At 67.2% G+C, this 25159-nt stretch overlaps 1 protein-coding gene across 1 annotated transcript in view; it reads left to right on the plus strand.

The window, feature by feature from the left end:
- Positions 1-6980: 6980 nt before the first annotated feature.
- CFAP46 (cilia and flagella associated protein 46) overlaps positions 6981-25159 on the plus strand; it is a 38201-nt gene continuing 20022 nt past the window's right edge. Inside the window, 28 exon segments of the mRNA XM_054690196.1 lie at positions 6981-7062; positions 7299-7423; positions 7506-7637; positions 7944-8008; positions 9758-9922; positions 10232-10355; positions 10512-10606; positions 10815-10925; positions 11179-11222; positions 11225-11277; positions 12722-12820; positions 13255-13445; positions 14275-14503; positions 14583-14703; positions 15353-15476; positions 15911-16041; positions 16542-16669; positions 16829-16962; positions 17229-17441; positions 17575-17740; positions 18023-18157; positions 18344-18451; positions 18864-19030; positions 21609-21740; positions 22265-22350; positions 22353-22426; positions 24386-24470; positions 24916-25054. Coding sequence (XP_054546171.1) covers positions 7014-7062; positions 7299-7423; positions 7506-7637; positions 7944-8008; positions 9758-9922; positions 10232-10355; positions 10512-10606; positions 10815-10925; positions 11179-11222; positions 11225-11277; positions 12722-12820; positions 13255-13445; positions 14275-14503; positions 14583-14703; positions 15353-15476; positions 15911-16041; positions 16542-16669; positions 16829-16962; positions 17229-17441; positions 17575-17740; positions 18023-18157; positions 18344-18451; positions 18864-19030; positions 21609-21740; positions 22265-22350; positions 22353-22426; positions 24386-24470; positions 24916-25054 — 3425 coding nt within the window. The 5' untranslated portion in view covers positions 6981-7013.

The following is a 25159-nucleotide window of genomic DNA, read 5'->3' on the forward strand; positions in this document are numbered from 1 at the left end:
CTTTGTGTCTTTTGTCTCTGGAGGGTTGCTGTGTTAGAATTATTATGAATGGCACCTATATAAATTCTAATAGAGGAAAACCAAATTTTGAGATCATGATCTAGAATTTTTGGTAAACAAATCTAGTTCAGAATGTAAAGATTTAATTAAAGCATGCATGCCTTCAATTTATAATGTTGGGTGTTAGCATTTTTATTGTATGTTTAAATGTGTTTCATTTGGAAAAGAAGCTCCGGGTAGTCAGGAAGAGCAACTGATATGGTCTGTGTTAAGAGATAAATGTGATTTTGTTTATACCTAAATTTCTTTTGATAAAGTTCTTTTCTCAAGATCTTTTTAAAATTTATTTATACAAGCACTGGGTACAGTGAGAAGCACAGGAGGGTGAGAGGATTCACCAGAGCCAGAGCGGGGAGCAGAGCAGGCAGACTGACGAAATACACTGCTGAGGGGAGCAGCGGGCGGCAGGAGAGGTCTGTGCGCCATGTGGGACCCTCACCCGGTGGCTGGGGATCAAACCGGCACTGCAGAGGCTGCGGGCAGCTTTGCAGGCCAGCGCTCAACCGCTGCGCCACCAGGAGAGGCCTGATAAAGTTCTTTTCTAAAAAGACTAATCCACTATCTCTTTCCTTAGAGAAGTAACTTTGTTCCCCAGGTAATCACCTTAATTGGCTTTTTCCTTCCCTGTACCTGCCCAAAAATTCAATGGCATTAAAGCCATGTGGAGGGGTGACTTGAGGCTCTCACATGCATACAGGAAATGTGTATGGTGTAGTTTGCCTAAAAAGAACCCTGGTGTATGAAATTGTTTCATGTGTAACTCTGTAATTTGAATTTCCAATCCTAAGAAAAGTGAAAGGTATAGTTGGTATCTCTATCTTAAATCTGTTCTTTTTATCATTATTTAAATGGTCGTGTATTTGTCCTATAACACTAAGCAGCTACTGAGTTTAATAATGAAAATTTGTTGATTGCTTAATGAGCTTTTGGGCTTACTTTTTTGCTTCTTATTGTAAGAAAACAAAAACTTAGTACCATCTCACCTGAAAAAATTACAGTGTGTGCTTATGTGTGGGTTATCCAGCACAGAGGAATGCTAGCATAATAGCTCTTACGGTGTCTAACAATCTAAAAATTAAAAGCTAGGATGTCATAGCTGAATGCAAATAAAGTGAGGTGTGTTAAGGAGTGTATTTGAAATGGATATGCTGAAGGTCTTGGGGAAAATTTTGCATCAAAATAAAATAAATGGTATAAAAATAGGAAGGCAAAAGAAATTGTTGAAGGTCTGAGAAAACATGTTCTCGAGTGACTTGCTGTAGAAATATTTAAGTTTAATAGCAGTCGTGTTCTTCTGTAAAACCAAACTTTAATTTTTTTTTCATCCGCAGTAAAAACTCAAGTATTCTTAAACTGCTTTCACTCGTTTTTGATGACAAATTAAGGACTGTTTAGGTAATCTAAAATCTTGGTTCTCTTTTACCCTCAGGCTTGATTAACAGAAAAAAATTCAGCCCTGTCAGCATTGTTGAGCACTGTAAACATAGATCCACCTTTAAAAACCTTTAGTTGTCACTCTGGGTAATTTTGTGTTGTGTTATAGAAATCTGTATATTTTTATTAACCCTGTAACAAAACTTTCTTGAACTCAAATTTCAGAAATAGTAGTGTTTGATCAGTAAAAACATATGAGATGTCTTAAAAGAACTCTTAATAGGGCCCCCCTGGTGGCTCAGCGGTTGAGCGCTGGGCTGCGAAGCTGCCCGCAGCCTCTGCAGCGCCGGTTCGATCCCCGGCTGCTCCCCGGCCACCGGAGGAGGGTCCCGCATGGCGCGCAGACCTCTCCTGCCGCCCGCTGCTCCCCTCAGCAGTGTGCTTCGGTCCTTCTGCCTGCTCTGCTCCCCGCTCTGGCTCTGGTGAATCCTCTCACCCTCCCGCGCTTCTGACTGTACCCAGTGCATGTATAAATAAATAAATAAATCTTAAAAAAAAAAAAAGAACTCTAAATAAAGAGTTTTCCTTGTAGAAAATGTTAAAACACAATCTAGACCAATCTAGAGATGTTAAACTTCATAGAAAAAGTATTGTCATTGAGGAAAAGAAAGGCAGAGCTTTTCAACATATATATAAATTGATAAAAAGTGTTTTAAAATATATGAGATTTTTAAAACCTAGTATATGCTGGTATAATACTATTGGTCAATTCCAATTATTCTCAAATATGTGTGTGTGTGTCACAAAATTGAGCAAACATCCTTGTCTTTTGCTTTATACTATCATTTCAGGTATGGACATTTTCAAGTTTTTGTTATTTCTAAAGGTTACCTGCTGAACCTTGTCTTCAAAAAAAAAATCACAAAAAGTGACTGATAGTGTAGATGTGTTTTGAAACTAAAAAGGACTATCAGCCTATAGAAAAATTGGCTTTATAAAAATTACCAACAGAAGATCAAGACTTACTACATGGGACAAGTACACTGAGGAGAACTTGTTATAATATTGAAAAACTTTTTAAAAAATTGGTTTTTAATGTTTTGTTTTTTAATCTCCGGAAAATTTGTCTTTAAACTGGGCTGTGATCTTAGCAGTGAATTTGCATCTTTTCATGAGCAAACTGGAACATTGGCTTTTTCTCCTTTCTCATCCCAAGATATTTGTAGGCAGTATTGGTACTTCTCCGGACATGTCTATCTCGGCCTAATCTCCACGGGGAATTTTATTTATTTCTCCTTGAACTAGAAAATTGGAAGCTTGTTTTGTTACAAGGCTTTATTGAAATTCTTTAGCTTGATCTGAGCCAAGACGAGCCAAGCCGAGATGGGCCGTCACCTTGCTCAGCGGGTTCCGAAGGCCTCCACGGAAGGGGAGGCCGCTTGTCCCTGCTGGCAGGGCTGGAACAGCCCTGGGGAGAGCCTGGGGACCTCAAGAAGACGAAATCTCAGGTGCAGTCAGGTCAGACCGTGGCCTGGATTCTGGCGCCCGCGGCCTGGGCGTGGACACGCTTCCAGGCCTGTGGAGCTTTCAGCAAAGCCGACCTTCTGCTTGGTCATTCTGACCTGGGAGTTTGTGCGAATATCGGTAAAGTTGCTTAAAAGTAGGGTTAGTTCACTATTTTACAGAATTAGGATGAGGGGAGAGAAAAATTAGGTCTCGGAAACTTTTATGTTAGCCCCGGGCCTCCTCGGGGAGGGCGGCTCCCCAGCGCCGCCATCCGAGGAAGGGCAAGTCGTGTGCACCCGCGGCTGCCACCCCACCCCAGGGCCTCGACATCGTGCTGGGAACCGTGGCGCCAGCAAGCGCAGGCCATCCACAGGGGCCCCCCGACCGCCCCTCCTCGGGAAGAGCCCGAAGGCGGCCCCGCGCTCCCGCAGAGACGGAGGTCGCAGCCGCGCGGGCGTGGACGCGGTGACACGGCCGGTCTCGCCGCCCCAGCTGAGCAGCCCTCGCTGCTGCGCGTGACACGCTCGTCCCTCGCCGTCTAGGGACAGGGACGGACGCCCCTCAGAGGACGGTCAGGACGGCGGGTGCCCACCGGGCAAGTGGGCCCCCCCGGGCCTCCTACGCCCCGTCACAGGCCATGCCCGCCCTGCCCGCCTCCCCTCTGCAGACCCCCCCCCCTGCCGTTCTCCTGCTGTGTGTGAACCCCCTGCCCCAGCCCCTGTCCAGGAGCAGGACGGGCCATTCAGACGCGAGCCCGCGCCCTCCTGTTTGCCGGCAAATCAAAGCACCTTCCTCCTCCTCAGACTGCTCCCCTGGGCAAGGGAAGCTGAGGCCGGTTCCGTAGCACAAGGACCCCCTCTCCGAGCCCAACACCTCCAAAAATGACGTGGACCTCACCTGGAGGACAGCTGAAGCGCGTGTTTCGGGAAAGCAGCTTCAGGGGGCCGCGCAGCAGCTCCGCAAGGTTTTCCCGCCCAGAAGCCCCAGCCAGGGGTCAGCGCTGCCCCGCCAGGCAAGGGAGTGTTTGTGAAAGGCAGGAAGGTGGGGGGTGGGTATCTTGAAGGTCTCCGGAGGCTTTAGGAGCTGGGAACGCGTGGGAGGGGGTACGGGCCTGGGAGGGGGTACGGGCCTGGGAGGGGGTCCGGGCCTGGGAGGGGGTACGGGCCTGGGCGAGCCTACAAGGAAAAGCTCTGTGCAGTCCCTGGACTTGCTGTGAGAGTTTACGCTGGTTTCCCGGGTGTTGAAGTGTGGCTTTTAGTCTACAGAAAGGATGGACGTGCCCCACAGCCGCCTCTACCGGCTCGCTAGCTGGATGCTTAGGTAATCCGGGTGTCCTGGTGACCTTCTCCCCCCAGACTTGGTTAATCAAGAATCCAATCCTGTCGGCAATACTGAGCCTGTCAAAGAAATTCAGATCTACTAAAAAATCTTGTCACTCTGGGTCATTAAGTGCTTTATAGAAATCAGTAAGTTTACTGATCCTATTACGGCGTCCCTGGTGGTGTAATTCTAGACGAGCTGGGCAGTGCGGGTGTGCTCAGCCTCCCCTGGAGCACTGTGTGGGAAGACGGGGCACCTGCTCAGGCAGGTGGGGCTGGGGGGGGTGTTACAACATGGAAGATTCAGCTCCTCCTGCTGACCCCTGGGGGACAGCTATCTTGAAGCCCCCTTCACAGCAGCAGGGACCATGGAATCACCTGCCCTTCTCTCCCCCTGGACAGGGCCAGGAGGAGGCCAGTCAGGCCAACGAGGAGGACACGAAGGGAAGGCCGGGGAGGCCCAGTGATACCAGCAGCTGCCCCGGCCAACCCGGCCCCTCATGCTCACCCCAGGAGCCCTCAGGTTGCTCAAGGCTGCCTCCACAGCCAGCAGCAGGATCCCAGGGCCGACCCCTCCGGACATCGGGCACAGGCACAGGACAGGGACAGTCCCGCTCTCCAGACAGCTTGTCCTCCCGTCTGGCCAGCATAGGCCGGCCCCTCCCTGTTCTTGGGGACATTGGCCCGGCGCCCAGAGTTCCTGCTGGTCGGTCAGGCCAGGGTCCTGCAGGGCCCTTCACCAAGGGCTAAAGTTCTGGTCTGAGTGGCACACCGGGGCCCAGGGTCTGCTGAAAACAGCGGGCGGATAATGGAGGTAATGTGCTTTGACCAGGGGAACAACGGAGCCCCCAGGCAATAGCCCCTGGTCACCCCACCCCCACCCCCCTCCTCCATGCACACCCCCCATGCCCTTGCTCACCTTTGTCCCTGATGCTAAAAGCACAACCAGCCTGTGGACTGTGATGTCTCCCACTCCCACCCACTGGCCAGGCTGCCGCCCCCATGTGACACCCACAGGTGTGAGATCGGGGGTGAGCATACAGAGAAAGGGACGCGGAGTGTGTTCACGCAGGGAGCAAGGGGAAGGGGGAGGTGAGAGAACAGGAGATTCATCCACGGAGCAGAGACCAGGCCCCAGCGAAGCCACACCTGGCGGGGGAGACTGGGCCGCCTGGCAGAGGGCGGCTGGGAGCTGGGGCTGCACACGTGGAGGACAAGGGGGTGGAGAGACCCGAGCACTGGGGCCGGAGCGGCACATGTGGCCAGGAGCTAGAGGCCGCTGCAGCCCACACCCTGGCCTTCAAGTCCCTCTGCGCTACCCTCAGTCCCGGGGCAGCCCCTGCTCAGGATGCCAGGGGTGCGCCTGGGGTCTTCTGGCCCAGTGCTGTGGGAGTCCACGGTGCAGGGTGGGGGCCTGGCTGTCAGGGGCACTGCCCAGCCCGCAAGCCCCCCCACTCCACTGCGGCCTGGGGGTGTCCTCCAGCAGCTCGTCCTCACCCACTAACACTCGGTTCCTCTCAATAAGCTGGTTGGCGGTTCCCCCGGGTGACACTTCACGGGGGAGCGCGGCTTGATGGGCCTTTCTGCCCTGTGAACCCTCGTGCCCGCCTGCCAGGAGGCAGCAGAACTGAGGGGGAAGGGGCCTCTCCCTCCCCCACGTCTGCAGGCCCAGAGCCTGCCTCTCAGCTCAGCCTGGCACCCCGGCCCCTCCAAAACAGAAGGCTGTCGGTCCCCGGGGCCTTTTTTGGGGTTCCAGGACTGTGCATGTCCCTGGCCCCCAGCCCTGTCCCCCAGTCCAGGGGCCGCCTCGCCCTGGCCTCCCACTGAGCGGGCGCGGTGGGGGCGCGGGGCGCAGGAGCAGCCCCCAGAAGAGGAGCCGCTGCTTGGGACAGAGGAGAAGAGGCAGCCCCGGGGCAGCGAGGCAGGGTCGGGGCCTCGCCCACCCTCAGGAACACTTGGGGCGAGGCCCAGGCGGGCACAGAGGAAGGTTTCCGAGACGGGCGGAGAGACCAGCGCCTTCCCGCAGCACCCCTGAGGCCGGGGAGTCGGGGTCAGGCAGGGCCACGCCACGGGCCGTGGGCGCTGCGGTCGTCCCGCCCGGAGGGGTGGCCCACAGAGCAGCGGAGCCTGGGGTTCTTCAGGACGCGCCTCCCAGGCAGCCCCTCCAGAACCCGGGGGCTAGGAAGACGCGCACACCTGCTGAGCCCCTTTGCGCCCCAGGCCCCCTCCCTCCCCCTTCCCCCCCCTCCCCTCCATCCCCCCTGCCCCTCTCCCTCCCCCTGTCCCTCTCCCTCCCCCTTCCCCTTCCTCTCCCTTCCCCTCCCTCCCCCTTCCCAGCCCCCAGAGCCCCTCAGACCGACCCCCCAGTTCCCAGGCCCCCCCTGGGCCTGCTTCCCAGGCCGCTCCTCTCTCCAGCCCCGGGGGTTTGCGGCAGCCCCCAACCTCCCTCTCTCCCTTTGGGGTTGGCGCAGCTCCTCAGGGCACCCGCAGGGCGGTCTGCGTCACCCCACCCCGGGGGGGGGGCGGCCAGCGCATCGGGCTACAGAGCGCCCCCCCAAGCGCGCCCCCCGCCCCCGCGCGCCGCCCCCGACACCCCTCCCCCAGCGGCGGGGCGGGGGCAGTGGGACCAGGCGGCCCCCCCGCCCGCTTGTAGGTCAAGCTTCGCGTCCCGCGGTCGCCAGGCAACCGGCAGCGTCCAGGCGCAGCCAACCGACCCTGGGACCCTGGGCGCCGGCAGTGAGGGCGCGGCGCACCATGGACCTGGTCATCACGCAGGAGCTGGCCCGCGCCGAGAGCCAGCACGGTGGGCCGGCGACCCCGGGGCCACCCCGCGGGCCTGGGCGCCCCCCCCCCAGACCCAGCGCCCCGTCCTGCTCCTGAAACCCGGGAGACCCCCAGCCGCACGCCCCCCCCAGGCCAGCACGGGCAGCGTCTGCCCCAGCCCCAGGCTTCTCTGTGTAGCCCCCTCAGGCCACCCTCCTGCTCCCGGGCACCTGGGGGCTGTTTCCCTGCTGACGCCCACCCCGCTGGTGCCCACAGACGAGGCCGCCCTGAGGAGGGCCTACCAGCTGATCAAGGCGGCCAACCTGGGCAAGTCGGAGCTGGACCCGGTGGAGAGCTTCAGCCCCGACCTGTTCGTCCTGTGCGCGGAGCAGGCGCTGAAGGTGCTGGGGGGCCGGTCCTGCTGGGCCCCCGGGGGGCCTGCCCGGCCTGGGGGGGGCTCATCGCTCAGGGCTCCGCCTGCAGGTGGGACAGCCCCAGGTGTGCGAGGACTGCATCCAGATGTACTTCAAGGTGAAGGGACCCGTCACCCAGTTTCTGGGCCGAGCACACTTGTGCCGGGCCCAGCTGTGCGCCCCCAAGTCCACGGATGACCTGGTGAGCAGCTCTGCCCTCCCGGGCCAGGCGCAGCCTGTCCAGCCCGGATTCCTGGGTCCTCCCCAAACCCCATTCTGGGAGGCAGGGGGGTGGCAGCGCCGCCTGGCAGGGGTGCTATTTGGCTTTGCCCCAGGAGGTGCTGGCAGCTCCACACTCAGCTGGTCCTGCGCTCTGGCGCTGCCTGCCAGGACGGCTTCTGGGCGCCGCCAGGGGAGTGGGGACCTCGCCCCTTCCCAAGGCCGGGGCAGGGCCCCTGGGCAGGGCTCCTTGACGGGTCCTTCTCAGCACCCCTGTCCGCTGTCGCAGGAGCAATTCGAGAACTGTGTGACCCAGTACATGAAGGCCATCAGCTTCGCCAAAGGAGAGCCCAGGTGGGTGGGGGGCAGGCAGGGCGGCCTCTGACCCTTACAGGCTGGCCACTGCCCGGGCCCTGCCTGCCCAGGCGGTGTCCATCTGTCGTGCCAGGAAGGGCCCAGAGCAGGTTTTCTATGATGGGAGCAGACGGGCACAGGCGAGTCCTGGAGCCCCGGTGCTTTCTCAGGCTTTTGTTGAGCTTCTGCATGTGGTGCAGCAACCAGGTCCACGGCCGGCAGGCAGGGGCAGGGGCTCCGGGAGGCTGGCAGACCCCCAAGCCCGCAGCAAGTCTTCACTCTGGGCTTCTCTGGCCTTCTCTCCCCTGCCTCTGCTTCCCTTGGCCAGTACCTCTGCACTCCAGCCAAGGCCCACCGAGGTAAAGGACGCAACTCACAGCGTGACAGCTGCAGGCCCCATCAGGCAGGCCAATCCTAATGGCCGAGGGCAAAAAAGCCCGAAAATCATTTACCCTGCACCGCCCCACTTGCGACCTCTCTGCGGTGGGTGCCGGGTTTGCAGGGGTGCGGCCCTCTGACCCTGTCTGGCCGCGGCCCCACAGTGGTGCGCCTCGGGCTGGAGGGGGGGCGGCCGAAACTCCAGGAGCGTCAAAAACCTCATCACAACGAGCCGTAGCAACGCGACCCCCGATGCAGGAGCTCACCCTTGAAGGGGGCTGGTGCAGGCCAGGCTCCCTGCTTCCCCAGCCCCCGCTTGCCATGCCCGTGTGGGCGCCCCACCCAGGCCCGTCTCAGTGGGGACAGGCGGGGGGGCCATAGTGGGATTCTGGGGAGACCGGGCCTGAAGCTGTGGAGCTGGAGAGGAGGGTGGGCCGAAGCTGGGCTCTGAGGGCACCGGCGGATGGCCTGGCAGTCAGCGCGGCGGGCGGTCAGGGAGTCTGGGCGCCAGCAGGGAGAGGAAGCCTGGGCAGCGGGGCAGGCTGGGCTCCCTGGGGCCCCGGGCCTGCCTTTTCCTGGAAGTCTGGGGTGGAGAGAGCACCGCCAGAGAGGCCGTGCCTGAGTCCTTCCCCACACCTCCTCCGGGGTACCCCCAGCTAGGGACCTGCTCCCCCTGGCCATATGGGTGCCTCGGTCAGGGCACTGGGACGGGGCCACCTGGCCTGCAGCCCCGCCCCCACCCTGCAGCCCTGCTCTCCTGCGAGGTCAGGTGAACGCCACCTCCAGGAAGCCCTCCCAGCCTCTCCCACCCGCCCCGTCTGTCTTTCTCTCAGAAGCTGGAGGCCAGGCCTGTGCCGTCCTTTCGCGGGCAGCTGACTGTTTTGGGGACAGCGCCCTCTGTGGCCGGCCAGTGGGCTGGGGCTGGGCTGGGGCCGCCAGGGACTCACAGCTGGTCCCAGTTGAGGCAGGAGCCTGCAGGCGGCCTGGGGGCCTGTCCGTGCCCAGCGGTGGCCCTGCCCGTGCCCGGCGGTGGCCCTGCCGGTGCCCAGCGGTGGCCTGCCCGCGCCCAGCGGTGGCCCTGCCGGCGCCCAGCGGTGGCCCTGCCGGTGCCCAGCGGTGCCTGCCGCGCCCAGCGGTGGCCCTGCCGGCGCCCAGCGGTGGCCCTGCCGGCGCCCAGCGGTGGCCCTGCCGGTGCCCAGCGGTGGCCCTGCCCGCGCCCAGCGGTGGCCCTGCCGGCGCCCAGCGGTGGCCCTGCCCGCGCCCAGCGGTGGCCCTGCCGGCGCCCAGCGGTGGCCCTGCCGGCGCCCAGCGGTGGCCCAGCCGGTGCCCAGCGGTGGCCCTGCCCGCGCCCAGCGGTGGCCCTGCCCGCAGGTACCACTTCCTGGTGTTCAACGCGTCGGTGCTGTACTGGGAGATGGCGCGGCCCTTCCTCAAGCCCGGGTGCCGGCACCACCTGATCCCCAGCCTGTGCCACGTGGTGGCCGCGCTGGGCCACACGGAGGAGGAGGACAGGCTGTGGCGCGCCGAGCTGATGCTGTGAGCCCCGCCGCATCTACTATCTCTTTATAAAAAACACAAAGCTAAATGGGTGACAGCAGGCCCCGGGCAGGCCCCGGGCCCCTTCCCCAGCAGCCGGGCGGGTGCACGGAGGGCGCTGGGGCTGCTGGACGCTGGGGGGCCGCCCACCTGCTGGGAGGGGGGGGAGGTGGGGTGGGGGTGGGGTGGGGGTGGGGTGGGGTGGGGTGGGGGTGGGGGTGGGGGGTCGGGTCCTCCTGCCCAGGGCCTGGGGCGGGCGGGCGGGCGGGGCGCCCGGCCAGGGCCCGGCTCAGCCCCTGCTCCGCCCAGCGAGCTGCTGGAGTGCTACCTGGAGGCCGGGCGGCGCGAGGACGCGGCCAAGCTGTGCGCCTCGGCGGCCCCGTTCATCAGGGCCAGCGCGCCGCAGAAGTTCCGGCAGCTCTTCGCCGCCATGGTGAGGCGCGGCCTGCCCTGCCCGAGGGCCGCGAGGACATGGTCGAGGACGGCCGGGCGGGCGGGCGGGCGGGCGGCGGGGCCCGGGGACGCGGACAGCGCAGACGCCGGCTGCGCCCCGGCTCCCACCCGCGGATTCAGCCCCGGGGACCCCCAGGTGCGGCACGAGCTGGCGGACGCGCAGCAGCTGGACGCGGAGCGGCGCGCGGGGCTCGGCCTGTCCGCCACCTTCCACATCAGCGCCCTCAAGGCGTAGGCGGGCCTTGGGGGGGCGGGGCCGGGCGGCGGGAGGGAGGGGCTGGGGGGCCGCGGGTGGGGGGCGGGAAGCCTGGGGCGGCCGGGCCCCTGTGCCCGCGGGGGTCCCTCCGGCGGCGAGGCGAGCGGCGCCCTGGGCAGGCGGTCAGCGGGGTGTGGCCCGTCCCCTGCGCCCTCCGGCCGCCAATGTCTGGCTTAATTCTAGAAAATTGGACAAAAATGAATGCCCGGAAGACGTGGACAGGACGCTGCAGAAAACCTACAGGCAGCTGGGCTACTACGACCACCGGCGCTTCCCCGCCATCCGGGAGGAGAAGTACGCGCCCCCCCCACCCCGCGCCCCCCGCGCCCCCCCAGCGCCCCCACCCCGCAGCGCCCGCGCCCCCCAGCGCCCAGCCCCAGCCCCTGCCTAGCGCCCTGAGGGGCCCTGGTCCTCTCCCACTGCCAGCCCTGGGGGAGCCGCAGCAGGTGGGGGACACAGCCCCCACCCCAGGGCCCCTCTGTGGGCGGCTCCCCAACCGACCCAGGACCCGGGCCGCCAACGTCCTCATGGCTGCTCCTGCCCCCAGAACGCAGCTGCTCTTTGAACTGGCCCACCTGGCGCTGGTCCTGAAGCACGGGCGGTGGCCGCCGACTGCCTCTCGGACCTGAAGCAAATGGACAGCAGCGTAGGTGGCTGGAGGAGCCGGAGGGCGGAGGGGACAGGGCCACACCCCGCTGGCTGCCTGCCGCACCAGCTGCCCACAGGCCGCGGGGACCCTCCAGCCCCGGGGCAGCCCCCGGGCAGCCCCAGGCCCAGCGCTGGCTCCCCCTCCCGCAGCCCCCCGTCCCCAGGGCCTGGCCGAGTGGGGGACACACGGGGGTGGGGCATGCTGGAGGGAGGGCAGGCGTCCGCATAGCAGGGCCCTCGTCCCTCAGACACGAGCCTGTGCCCAGCCGAGAACATCCAGCGGCCATGAGCCCACCAGGCCAGGTACCCCGGCCGGTCAGCAGGGCTGGCAAGGGCCTCTGCGCACAGTGCCCTGCGGGCCAGGCGGACCTCAGTCCCAGCATGCCACGTGTGGGCCTCTCCAGGGCCTGGGGCCCCGGGGCAGCGCCCCAAACAGGTCATAACAGAGCCCAACGCCTGGGGCTGCCCAGGGCCTCTACTGACCGGGATGGCAAAGCCGGACACCAGGGACACTTGCGAGCAGCCGCTGCGGTGGGGCCAGGAGGGTCTTTGAACATCTCGAGCACAAAACAGTGGGCACGCCACAGCGAACACTGGCCAGCGGGAGCTGACAGACCCACGGAGCAGCAGGCAGGACTGGCCCAGCTGGGGCAGACTCAGCAGATGCCCCTCAGGAGCAGGGGTGGAGGAGGCTGGAGGCCAGGCCGAGCTGAGGATACACAGGACAGCGCATGGCCGGGACAGCAGGAGCCAGGGGTCAGCGTCCCCACACAGGCCGAGGGCACCCTAAACTGCGCTCAGGAAACATGCTGTTCATGGCCGAGGTGCAGTGGCCCTCCAGGCCAGGGGACCGAGGGGTCACAAGGAGCTGGGGTGCGGGACTGGTCAGCACAGGTGCTCTGGCCGGTGCATTTCAGCCTCCTCACTCCAGGGGCCACTGACAGCCTGGCCCAGAAATCCCCTGTGGCCAGGCGCCCACTCCTGCAGTGTGACCTGCTGGCCCAGCGGCCCGCTGGGATTCACGGCAGCAGCCCAGCCTGACCACCAGGGGCCAGTGCTGCAGAGGCGGACTGGCCACGGCCAGCAGGAGCGGTGGCCACAGCGTCTGGAAGCCCCGCCGTCACCCTTTGTTCTTCAGTGTGGGGTGAAGGGACAGCCCCGTGGCGTAGTCTGCTGCCCCTCCAGAGCCTCCCCACACCAGCACCGGGAAGAGGAGGCCCCCTAGGTGGCCAGAGACCCGCGCCCACCAATGCAGCAGCTTTCCCCGCTTAAGAATACAAGCGCCCGCAGCCTGCTCGCAGAAACCCGCGGCCTCCGCAAACAGCTCCAGTTTCTCTCCTCTGCTGTCTCATCTGTGATTTCTGCCCCTTGGGTGTCCTGGGGGCGAGAGCTGCACTGCTGAGGCGGGCACCGTGTGCGAGTCCCTCTCCATGTGCCCGCAGGACCCGGGGCAGCTGATCGAGATCGAGTGCCTGGAGTGCGAGCTGGAAGCCTCCGGCCTCGAGGGCAGGATCAAGACCTACGCCCGAGGGGCGGTGGAGGTGAGCCTGGTGCCCGGGTCTGCCGTGCTTCAGGGGCGGGGCAAGGTCAGGGGGCGGGGCAAGGCCAGCTCGCTACCTGGTGCCGGCCCCACCACACCAGGGTCCTCCGCTGGCTGGCCACAGCCCCTCAGGGCAGTGTCGGTGTGGGCGGGCCTCACAGGCCAGAGACCCTGGGGGTCCGGGAAGGGCCGGTGGATGAGTATCCCCATGCGGTGCTCCCACTCTCTCCCTTGCCTGTAGCCATGGGGCTGCCTAAAGGCCAATGCCGCCTGCCAGGGCGGGGCAGCTGGCGGGGAGGAGCTGCCCGGGGCAGTGGCAGAGTCACAGCCCGGTGGGGCCTGGCCCTGAACTGGCCCCACTGCATGGAGTGACCAGCCAGGGCCCCAGATGTGGGGTGAGCTGGCCGGCGCCTTCAGCGGGGCCTGTGTCCACAGGCCCAGCTGCACATCATCCAGAGGCTGGCCGCGGCGCTGGAGCGGGCCGTGCGGCTGGGCAGCACGCGGGCACTGCACGTGGTGTGCGCCGCTCAGTGGAACCTCTGCCTGCCGCTGCTACAGCACAACCTGCGGCACCACCTGCGCAGGCCGCTCGCCAGCATCGCCGAGGTCCTGGAGAAGGTGGACAGGTGTGTCAGCCTCGGCCAGGGTCCCGAGGGCCTGGGGCATCCTCCTGAATGGGGCGCAGGCTGCGGAGCCCCTGTGCTAGGACAAGGCCACAAGCGCCCACAGGTCATGCACCTGCACCTGCATCTTTAATGGGTGGGTGTGGTGTGTGCTCAGAAGGCCGGCCCAGCAGGGGAGGGTGCTGTTGTAGGGGCTGTGAGGCCTGCAGGGTCCCCGAGAGCCCCTGAAGCTGACCTGCCACAGCCAGGCAGAGGGGGCACCTGGGTGGCAGGCTGGCCGAGGCCCTGGACACGGCTGCTGGGAGGCCTGGCCGCTGACCAGGGCAGCTCTGCTGTTCGTGAGCACAGATGGATCCAGTGAGAGGCCATGAGGGAGGCTGGTGGCGAGGCGGGCTGGAAGGGCTGGAGACAGGGCTGTCATGAGGAAGGCCCGCGGGGGCTTGATGGGCATCTAGTGGGATGTGACCGGCGGGGAGACTGAGGGCCTGGTGCCCAGTGAGTGCCCCTGCCCGTGAGAGCTGGGTCCTTCTGTTCACCGAGGGTGGGTTTACTGCGGCTAGGGCCTGGCTGGACGGGCTACTGGTGGGGAAGGTTTTGGGGCATGGCAGTCTCCACCCCCCCCCCCGCATCCAGCAGATGCAGCAGCAGAGCCAGCAGGGACCGTGGCCACGGGGTGGGGCGTGGGAAGAGCCTGGGTGGCAGACCCTGTCTTTGGGTGTCACAGGGCAGCAAGGAGGTCGGGACTGCTGGCAGCTGGGCTCTCTGGCTGAGCGCGCTGCCTGGCCTCGGGGCCGGGCCGCAGCACCCGCCTCTCACCAGGGCCCCCCTGCAGCCTCATGGTCCTGCTGCGCTGCCAAGTACACATGGAGCTGGCCGAGCTGGACGAGGACGAGGACCGCCTGGAGCCCGCCATGGTGCACCTGCAGAAGGCCCTGCGGCTGGACAGCCTGGGGCTCCACAGGGAGACGCTGCTCATGGCGCTCAACCGGCTGCACCTGTGCACCGCGCTCTACCAGACCCCCGAGCACCCCGAGGACAGGGCCGTGCTGGCCATTGAGCAGGTGGGCACCTGGCTGGGCCGGCGGGGCGGGGCTGGGCTTCTGTGTGGGGCCAGTGCCCGGCCTCACGGCGCCCGCGCAGGCCAAGAAGGCCATGCCCAAGGACAGCGTGCGGAAGAAGCGGGCCCTGCTGGTGAACGCCGGCCTGGCGCTGGCCCCCGACACCTTCCAGATCGTGCTGGACAGCGAGAACGAGGCCAAAGGTCAGCGCCCCGCCCTCCCGCCCCCATCCCGAGGCGGGTCACCCGCAGGGGCTGCCCGGGCTGGCCGGCGGCCGCTCACCCGGCTCCTCTCCGCGGGTCCTCGAGCGCGGGCGCCGTCCTGGTGGGGCCGGTGGGGGCCGCCCTCGCCTGGAGGTGACTCCGGGGAGACCCCGTCCAGGTCTGGGGTCCCTCCCTGGTGCCGTGGGGAGCACCGCGTCCCCCATGACCCTGTGCAGGGCCCAGGGACAGCCGAGGCCCGCGCCCACCCTGCCTTCCGCTGCGGGCCGCCGGGTGTCGGGGACCGCGGTGGGGCGCGCTCTGCGGGAGGGCGGAGGGCCTGGCCAGACGCTGGCCGGGATGTGGGGGTGCGGGGGGGGGCTGGGCGTGTGGCCCGGCCTGTCCTCTCGGGGGGTGCAGGATGGCGCCTCTCGCCCGCGCCCAGCAGGCCCTCGGCGCGGGGCAGCAGGGACAGGCCCTGGTGGGTGGGGAGCCGCCGGGCAGGGAGGTGAGGGCCCCCATGGCCGGGCCCCCAGGGGCACGCGGCCCCCCTACCCCGTGGAGAGGGGCGCGGACGGGCCGGGCCCTCGCAGCCAGGCAGGCGCAGCCCCCGCGCCGGAGCCCTGAGTGGGCCCCTGGCTTCCCGCGCCAGTGTCCACGGGGAAGCACGGGGGGCGGTTCAGCCACCTGTTCGCGAAGGCGCGGCACCACACCGTGTGCGTGGAGAAGGCGGCGGGCCACCTGAGGCGCCTGGGGGCCAGGAACCAGCAGGAGAGGTGGGTGGGCCCGCCGCCCTCCGGCCCCGCCCCCGGCCCCGCCCCGCCCCGCCCTCCGGCCCCGCCCCTCCGGCCCCGCCCGCCCCGCCCCTTCGGCCCCCCCCCCCCGCCCCATGCCCGCCCTGGCCCCGCCCGCCCTGGCTCCGCCCCGCCCACCCCGTGCCCTCCCTGGCCCCCGCACTCCCGGCCACGCCCCTCCCTGGCCACGTCTGCCCCTTCTGGCCGCGCCTCTCCCGCTCCGTGCCCCTCCAGGCCCCGCCCCTCCAGGCCCGCCCCTCCCGCTCCGTTCCCTCCCTGGCACCGCCCCGGCCACGCCCCTCCCCGGCCACACCCACCCCTCGCCCCGCCCCGCCCCGCCCTGGCCCCGCCCATCGTCCCGGCCCCGCCCCTCCCGCCTGCCCGGCCGCGCTCGCCCAGCGCTGGGTCTGCCGCAGGATCCAGATCTGGGCCGAGCTGGCCAAGGTGGCCCGGAAGCAGGGCGTGTGGGACGTGTGCCGCGCCGCCTGCCGCTTCTGCCTGCTGTACGACGGCGCCAAGGTGAAGAGGACGGCGCGCGGGAAGCGAGGTACGGGACGGGCCCAGGAGACTCGCAGCCGCCCCTCGCCTGCGGCTCCCGGGGCTGGGGCGCGGGGCCCCCACACTCGCCGTGGGGCCTGGGCACATCCAGGCCACAGGGACCCTGGGGCAGCCGGCCGGGGGGCAGCTGGACAGCCAGTCAGAGGCGGCCGGCTGCACTGGTGGCCCCTGGTGGGCCGCGCGGGGCGCGGAGGCGCCGACCCGCGTGCAGCGGGACGGACAGGACGACAGCAGAGGGGAGGGCGATCTCCGAGGAGCCGGCACCGGGGGGCCAAGCGGGGCCTCCATGTGGACCGCGTGGACAGGCCTGGAGGTGGCCCTGGGGACAGCCTGGGCGCCGCTGGGGCTGAGGCTGGTTTCCAGCGGGGCACCGGGCTGCAGGCCCTGCAGGCTGTGGGTGCGCTGGGGGGGCGTGTCCCGGGCGTTGGCTGGGATGAGGTGTACAGGGCCCTCAGGGAGCCCACAGCGGTCCGGCACCCTTGTCCTCAGGGAGGAAGAAGCGCGGGGGAGAGGGCTTGATGCTGGACTCCCAGGGGCAGCTGGAAGTCACCCTGCAGAAGCAGCTGCACCCCGGCCTGCTGCGCAAGCTGGCGGAGGTTGGGTTCATCAGTGCCGAGGTGCGTCTGGCTTCCGCAGGGGCTGGGTGCTGGTGCCATCCCGCAGGGCAGGGGCGGGCGCCTGGGGCGGGTGCCTGGAGTGGGCCTCCGACAGGCCGGTGAGTGAAGGGTGGGTCAGCCAGATGTGCCCACCTTGTGCCTGCCCCACGCTGCCTGCAGGCCACTGTCCAGTTGCTGCGGTCGGAGGGCGTGGAGCTGAATGACCGCCCCACACCGCCCGAGGACTCAAGCCAGCACGCGGCCGGCTACACGCCGGAGTCCCCTGAGGACAACACCGAATGGCTTCTGTACAGGTGCGCTAGGATGTGGCCGCCTGTGTGTCCAGGCCGGGGGCCCTCAGCACAAGTGTGCCCTCCTCCAGCCGGCCCCAGGTGCCCGTGCTCACTTGCACGGGGCACCAGCTAAGCATGGCATGGACACTGGAAATGGCTGCAATAGAACAGAGGGTCATGCTGTCGCCGGCCCCTCCCGTGCCTAGAGAAGGCCAGCCCCCGAGGGGCGAGCCCGGGGCGGCTGGGGCTGATGCAGGAGGGCCCTCTGATGCGGGTCGCGCCCCCAGGACCTGGATCGAGAGCCTGTCCCAGTTCGCCATGAGCAACTGGCTGCGTGCGGCCGAGATCGGCCAGGAGATCCAGGAGGCCTGGGTGGTGCAGAACGCAGTGACCTACGTCCTGAACCACAACCGCCACCTGATAGCGGCCGGGCGGCAGAGAGAGCTGGTGGACGCCCTGCACCACCTGCTGACCATCGTACAGGCCATGGGCTCCCTTGGGTGGGTGCCTGCTGGCACCTGCTGCCAGGCCAGGGCGGGGGTTCAGGGCCGGGTGCTGGCCTGGGAGTGGGGCCGTGGGGGCCAGGGGTTGTGGGGGCACCTGGGTGGGGTCCGCTCAGCACCTCCCCCACAGGGACCCGGTGTTGCTGGCCATGCTCTGCAACACACTGGCCCGAGGCTTAATCATCAGCTGGATCCCCACCCACACGCCCGAGAAGGCCAAGAGGCTGGGGCGGCCCAGCCCATCCCACCTGCCCCTGGACCCGGAGGCCATCTCGGAGGTCCATACGGCCCTGGAGGTGACATGTGTGGGCAGGAGGGCACGCTGGGCAGGGAAATGAGGGCCCCCCTGGCCTGGGGCGGCGGAGCTGGGCGGCCTGCCCGTGGTGGGATGTGGCCCCGTGTGTGGACGCCCGCCGGGGCCAGGGCGCTGGGCCTCGCCCACACTCGAGGACACTGAGGCGCAATGAGCTTGCTGGGCGAGGAGTCGGGCGCTGCTCCCCGCGCCTGTGCTGTGCCACCCACCCAGGCCACCTAGTCCCCCGGCAGCCTCCAGGGCTCACGACAAGCGGGGCTTCCAGGTTTGCGAGTTTGCGCTGAGCCTCAGTGACGGGACGGTGCCCACCCAAGCCCGGCAGCAGCTCATTGCCACCTGGGTGAAGACCAAGCAGCTGCTGCAGCAACAGATCGGGCCTCGACTGGGCGCCGAGGACCAGGTGTGGGCCCCGGCGCCCTCTCGGCCCAGCAGGCCTTGCGGGGTCAGCCCCACTCGTGGGAGGGAGTGCCCAGGGCGGGCCTCACCACTCAGGCCCATGCCACCTTGGGTGGGAGTCCTGGGGAGAGGCGGGGGCCGGGAGCCTGCACTGGATAATCCTGACTCCCGAATGACCCCACCCCCCCAGGGTGCCAGCGAGGACAGCAGCAGTGTGGCGCGGGTGCTGGTGGCCCTGGAGATGTATTCCTGCAACGGGCTGGGCCTCATGGACTTCATCGTGCCCGCCCTGCCCCAGGTGGGGGCCCCCCCGGAGCTGCCCTCACTCCGCCCTCGCGGGCCACCTTGGACCCGCCCCAGGTTGCCGGGTATCCAGGCCAGCGGGCGGGGCCCAGCACAGACACCCGACCCCAGGCTGGCTTAGAGCTTGTTGGGGGTCCAGAAGAGCCCACAACCTCTCCTGGCAGAGCCGCTGTCCTGCAGGCCCCAGAGTGTTGCACACTTGGGGTGCTCCTCTGTGGGCAGCAGGACAGTGTGGACGTGGGGACATCTGTCCCCTCGCTGCCCAGCCCACTGGCAGACCTGCTGGGTCTACAGCAAGTGTGCGGCCAGGGCTGGCATGGTGGGCACAGGCTGGGGGCCGCGGCCAGGCAGGTGGGCAGCTCCCCTCACACCTGCCCCCGCCGCTGCCCCCGCCGCTGCCCTCACAGGTGGTGAAGATGGCCACCGAGAGCAGCTGGTCAGACCCCGTGGTGGAGCTGCAGGCACTGACCAGGCTCACCCATTTTGCCTATGTGGCCCGGGACCACGAGACCACCATGGCCTGCTCGCAGAGGGCCATCCAGATGGGCATCAGGCACCTGAGGACGCTCAGCCCGTAAGTGCCACTGCTGGGCCACTGAGCGTGGGGCTCCAGCCTCCAGAGGCCACGCCACACCGGGGCAGCGCAGGGGAGCAGACGCTGGGCTCCAGAGTGGGCGTGGACACTCGGTGCCCAGGAAGGCAATGTGAGTGCTGGGCACCAGGACAGAGGTGTGGACGCCGGGTGCCCAGGACAGGGGCGTGGGCACTCAGCGCTGGGGTCATCATCCTAACTTTGGCAGAGACGCGGGCATCTTGTGGACAGCCCATTTCTGAGGAGCTCTCCTGGCACCCTGGGGCCCCAGTCTTCGCCCAGGTGCGGTGGCTACTCTGAACTGTCCCTGCATGCTCTGCCCACAGGGGGGTGGCAGGAGCGTGGAGGTGAGCAGGGGCGACAGGTGGCAGACCACCAGGACACTGCAGGGTTGGGGTGCTGTGCAGTTCCTGGGGCAGCAGGCCCAGTTGGGGGACCTCAGGGAGAGGGCCTCTGTGAACTGGGGGGATGCTGGAAGTCGGGGATCCCTTGGGAGTGGCAGATGGTTCTGCTGAGACAGCCCCGCCAGGCAGGCTGGCTGCTGAGGCGCCGGGCGCAGGGAGGAGCTCCCGAAGGCGGGGGGGCCCCCACAGCTGACCCCGCGCGGCCGAGGCTGGGTGCTGCTGCTGTCTGGCTCAGGCTGACGTTTGCCGGGGTCTCTCTGCGGCGGCTGACGCCCGAGGGCGTGTGGCGCAGAAGCACAAGCACCAGGCTGGAGCGGAGGCAGTGCTGGGCGGCCTGGCGGGCGGGCGTCTGGGGCAGTGGCCCTGCGCTCCCATGGGTCCTCGCCGACCAGGGGAGCGGGCCGAGAAGCACTGTGGGAATCGGCCTGTGTTCCCTGGGTCTGTGGGCTCCGCCGCGCAGAGCTGACGCCTCCCCCCGGGGAGCCGGGCCAGGGAACGGAGCGCAGGATCTGTGCAGGAGGAGGAAGCAGGAGGACTCCCTGAAGGAAGCGGCAGGGCTGTCCAGGCTGAGGCGGGCTGGGGAGGGGGCGGGCGCTCCAGTAAGGCACGTGCGTCTCTGGTCCTCAGAGACCTTGAGCCAAGCATCCTTGTAAGACAGCAGCTCTCACCGCGGGGGAGACAGGAGCACACCTCCCCTCCCGGGCGCGGTCCAGGCCTCCGGCTCCTGGAAAAGCATCTGTGGCGGGCGCTGCCCTCTAGTGGCGCCCGGCGTCCCTGCGGCCGGCGGGAGCCTGGGGCCTGCACCCCGCACCCCGCCTCCCTGCGGTGCCTCGAGTCCCTGCTGTACTGACCGGGGGCCGCATGCCGGCCCAGAGTGGCTTCGGGCTCCGTGAGGATGGACTTCACGGGACACTGCGGAGGCCCTGCCTGGGGAGCGGGGCCTGGGTGCCGTGGCCACCGGGCAGACCCCTCCACAGACATGCGGTCAGCAAACTCTCCTTCCGCGGCACGCGCCCTGCACGCCGGCGTGGGTCTGTCCGGTCACGGGTCATTTTCACGGCATCATGTCGCAGTAACAGTGACGGTCGCTGGGAAAACAGTGCCCCGCTGGCCAGTGCTCTCAGCTGCGTGTGTAGTCAGAACGCGCGTCCTTCCTGCTGGGAGCCCCAAGTTAGATGAGAGGGACCGGCTCCCAAGTGCTCCCCAAGTAGCCGCAGGGGGAGCGCCGCCACGGGCCCGGCCTGGACTCACCCAGCTCTGTCTCCTCGGCGCTGTGGCCCAGGTGGGCGCTGCCCGCAGCCTGTCCGGGGGCTGTAAACCCAACGGCGCCTATGCAGGGCCTCCCCTGCTCCTGGCCTCAGGGCGCCAGACCAGGCCGGGGAGTGGGGCCTGCAGGGTGCCAGTGAGCCCGAGGGGTCAGAGGGGACGCCGGTGGGGGGGACGCTGGGGGCACTGTCCCTCCCGCGGGAACGGACGCCGGCTGTTGTCTTCTGAGGGTGCGTGGGCACAGGCATCTGGGCGCCTGTGTGCACTGGGAGGCCCCCCCGGGGTGGCCTCGACTTTCCCTTGGTAGGGACGGTGCAGAGCGCGCGGGATGGGAAAGTGTGGGCCACCCAGATTCGGAAACCCCTCAACCTTCGATTCTCCGAGGCACGCTGTCCTCTTGGCAGGGTGCCCTGGGCTGCAGCCAGTGAGAAGCCCAGAGGTGCAGAGGGCCGGGGCACCACGCGGGTGGGGACAGACTCCGCCGCAGGGCAGGCGCCAGAACGCAGGCCAGGGGCAGGACTGTGAGCTGTGCGGGAGAAGAGGCCGCCCCGGGGCGCCGGCGCCGCCCCTCTGGCCCAGACTGGCGCCCACGCAGCAGGCCGGCACCCTGTCCCCCGGCCCGAGCGCACGGGCCTCTGCTCCGGGGCGGGTCCTGGCGTCGGGGCCTGGCGGCGGGAGTCCCTGTGAGGACCAGCCCGGGGTCGTGGCGCTGCGCGGGGAGCCCGCTGGCCCGGGAGTGTCTGCGGAGCGCAGGCCGGCCTTCCGGTGGCCGCGAGGGGAGCAAGGGCCGGGCCGGCCAGTCGGCAAGGGGTCTGGGCGCGCCGGGCGCCTCGCGGGGGCGGCGGCCTCGTGCGCAGAGCCCCGTGCGCTGAGCTGCCGCTGGCCGGCAGGGCCGACGCGGCCCTGGTGGCTGAGATGCTGAGCGCGGCGGCCTGCGCCCAGGGCAGGAGCATCATGGAGCACCTGAAGGGGAGGAAGCAGCTGCGCCTGGCGGCGTCCAAGGCCTTCATGGAGAGCGTGAGGTGTGTCCAGGGGGCGGGGCGTGTCCAGGGCGCGGGGCGTGTCCACGGGGTGGGGTGAGTCACGGGGGCGGGGCGTGTCCACGGGGCGGGGCGTGTCCACGGGGGCGGGGCGTCACGGGGGCGGGGCATGTCCACGGGGCGGGGCGTGTCCACGGGGCAGGGCATGTCACGGGGGAGGCGTGTGTCCACGGGGCGGGGCGTCACGGGGGCGGGGTGTGTCCACGGGGCGGGGCATGTCCACGGGGTGCGGCGTGTCCACGGGGCGGGGCGAGTCACGGGGCGGGGCGTGTCCACGGGGCGGGGCGTCACGGGGGCGGGGTGTGTCCACGGGGCATGGCATCACGGGGCGGGGCGTGTCCACGGGGCGGGGCGTCACGGGGGCGGGGCGTGTCCACGGGGAGGGGCGTGCCCACGGGGCGGGGCGTGCCCACGGGGCGCTCTTGGGCCGTCCCCGTGGGCGTTTGGGGTCTGGGTCTTGGGAACCGGGCGCCGGAGCCGCGCCCCAGCCCACGCCCGGCCCGCAGGTTCGGGGGCCTGGCGGGCAGCGGGGCGCTGGTGATGCAGGGCGCGCGCCACTACTGGAACTCGGTGCTGCCCGCGCTGGGCTCGGCGGGGGCCGCAGGCAGGTGCAGGGCGCGGTGCAGAAGGTGGTCGGCATCATCAACAGGACGGAAGCCGGAGAGCAGGTGCGGCCCGCCGGGCGGGGTGTGGGGCGTGGGGGGCTGGGGCGTGGGGACGGGGGTGCGGGGCGTGGGTGCGGGGCGTGGGTGCGGGCGTGGGTGCGGGGCGTGGCGGGCGGGGCGGGGCCCCCGCTGGGCTGGGGGCCTGGAGCACAGGGTGCCGGGCGGGAGCTTCCTCCGCGGCCCGAGGGGGGCCGTTGGGGAGGGGCTGGCACCTGCTGCAGGCTGCCTGTGCTCCAGCCACGCCCTGGCCCCCAAAGGGGCGTCTCCCACCCCAGGGAGCCCAGACTCAGGGCGGCACTCACTGCCCGCCACGGTCACCAGGGGCCGGGGCCTCGCGCAGGCCCAGCGTGGGCAGAAGGCCGAGGCCTCAAGTGGGCGCAGCGCCCCTGGGGGAGCGCAGGGTCCTCGGCCGGCCGGGGCCAGGCCCTCAGAGGCTGGGCGGGGGCGCTGGGGAGGTTTGGCCAGGGGGGACAAGACGGGCACTGGCCTCCCCGCTGAAGCCGACCTGTCCCAGGGCCTTCCCGGCCGACGCTGGAACCCGAGGGAGGGCCTGGCCGGTGCCCGCTCTGGGACTTACTGCCCTGTGAACCCGGGACTCTGCTCTGTGCTGTTTTTGTGGCACGTTTTCCTGAATTTTCAAAGTGACGCCGGCCTCACAGGACGAGAGCGGACGCGTCCCTTGTCCTCCTTCTTCCGAGGGCCGAGACGGGTCGGTGCTGGCTCTGTTTCTCATATCAGCTCGGTCTCTTATTTTTTTTTCTTTTTTTTGTTTCTTTAGATTTATTTATTTATTTATACAAGATTGATTGATTGAGGGCCTCCCCAGTGGCGCAGCGGTTGAGCACTGGGCTGCAAAGCTGTCCGCAGCCTTTGCAGCGCCGGTTCGATCCCTGGCCACCGGAGGAGGGTCCCACCAGGTGCGCAGACCTCTCCTGCCGCCCGCTGCTCCCCTCAGCAGTGTCCTTCGGTCCTTCTGCCTGCTCTGCTCCCCGCTCTGGCTCTGGTGGATTCTCTCACCCTCCCGCGCTTCTGACTGTGCCCAGTGCATGTATAAATAAATAAATAAATCTTAAAAAAAAAAAAAGATTGATTGATTGATTGCTTGATTGATCCAAGCACTGGGCACAGTCAGAAGCGCAGGAGGGTGAGAGAATTCCCCAGAGCCAGAGCGGGGAGCAGAGCAGGCAGAAGGACCGAAGGACACTGCTGAGGGGGTTAGCGGGGAGACAGGAGGGGTCTGCTGCGCCCTGTGGGTAGCTCCCTGGCTGGCCGGGATCGAACCCGCGCTGCAGAGGCTGCGGGCAGCTTCCCAGCGCTGCGCTCAACCCGCCGCGCCACAGGGGAGGCCCCCAGTCTCTTATTTTAAAGGGAGATTGTTGGGGTTTTCTGTCTCCCTGGAACCTGCTGTACGTCTCAAGGGACCTCCCGTGTGTTCCAGGCTCTGTCCGCCCACGAGGCACGAGCCTTTTTCCTCTAAAGCGAGGACACCTGCGTGCACCCCAAGGACGCCCCCTCTTTTATTTTCATGGCTCCTGCCTTCGCTCCTTCCCTGTCCAGCCCTGTGAAAGGGCGCCCAGATTTGTGGCGCTTTTCAAACAACTACTTTTGGTTCGATTTTTTCTTTGTTTTCTGGTCTCTGCTCTGTCTTTCTCCACCGGGCCTTTGTCATCCCTCCTGCTGCTGCTTGGGGGGGACGGGCCTGTCGCTTCCTCAAGGTGCGGAGTCGGGTCTCGCGGTGCCAGAGCTTGCAGTGGCTCTGGGCTCGGCCCCACCAGCCCCGCGCGCCTCTGAAGTGCTCCCGGCCGTGGTGTAAGCCCCTCAGACCAGCCGGGCGGGCGGGCGGGCGTGGCCGAGGCCAGCAGGGCCCGACCCAGTGGCAGGGCTGCTCGGGTGCTCGCCCTTGTGCTTCCTGCGAGCAGAGCCTGAGCAGACGCGCCCGCTGTTTACTTGTGTTTTTTTCAGGTAAAAGGGAAAACGCTGCAGCTGCACCAGTGGCCCGCGGCCGACTTCCAAAGCGCAGGCAGCACCGAAGGCTACTTTCTCCCGGGTGCGTGGGCACATGTCAGCCGCAGCCCAGGGCCCCGGCGGCCGGGCCTCCTCCCTGGGGAGGACGTGCCCCTCGGCCCTGGGGTGACGGGTGGCTCCGTGTGATGTGGGCGGCAGCACACCGCGGCAGCACGCTGGCTGGGGCACACGCCGGCTCGCGCTCAGCGCAGGGCCCGCAGCTCGCGGGACAGGCACCTGCACCCGTCCTGGCCAGCCGCCCCGCGAGCTGGCTGTGGCACGAGGCACCCCCGCGGCCCCCGCAGCTGGCCCGCGCCCCGTCGAGTGGTGGTGGGGGGTCCGGTGGCCCCGGCTCCCGGTGCGCGCGTTGACAGGACCGATGGCAGCAGCTGGAGAGGGGCCGGGGGTCTGCACACCAGGAACAAGGAGGAGCCGGCCCCGGGCGCCCTGCCCGCTGCCCGACAGGCTGCCCCGCCCTCCGCCCGCAGGCACCGAGGATGACCTGTCCCTGCGCGTGGCCCTGTACGGGCTGCTCTTCCACAGCCTGGCCGACCGTGAGGACTGGGAGGGCGGCCTCAAGCTGCTGGAGGAGGCCGCCCAGGTGCTGCCGCGCTCGGCCCACCGCCTGTGAGTGCCACCTTGGGGTGCGCCGCACCTGCGAGCGGCCACATCCGCCCCGTTCCACCCCCACCCCTCACCCCGGTCCCACACCCCTGTCCTGTACCCCCATCC

The sequence above is a fragment of the Talpa occidentalis genome, unplaced genomic scaffold (genome assembly GCF_014898055.3).
Source record: "Talpa occidentalis isolate TD23 unplaced genomic scaffold, MPIMG_talOcc4v2.1 talOcc4.8, whole genome shotgun sequence".
Taxonomy (NCBI): Eukaryota; Metazoa; Chordata; class Mammalia; order Eulipotyphla; family Talpidae; genus Talpa; species Talpa occidentalis.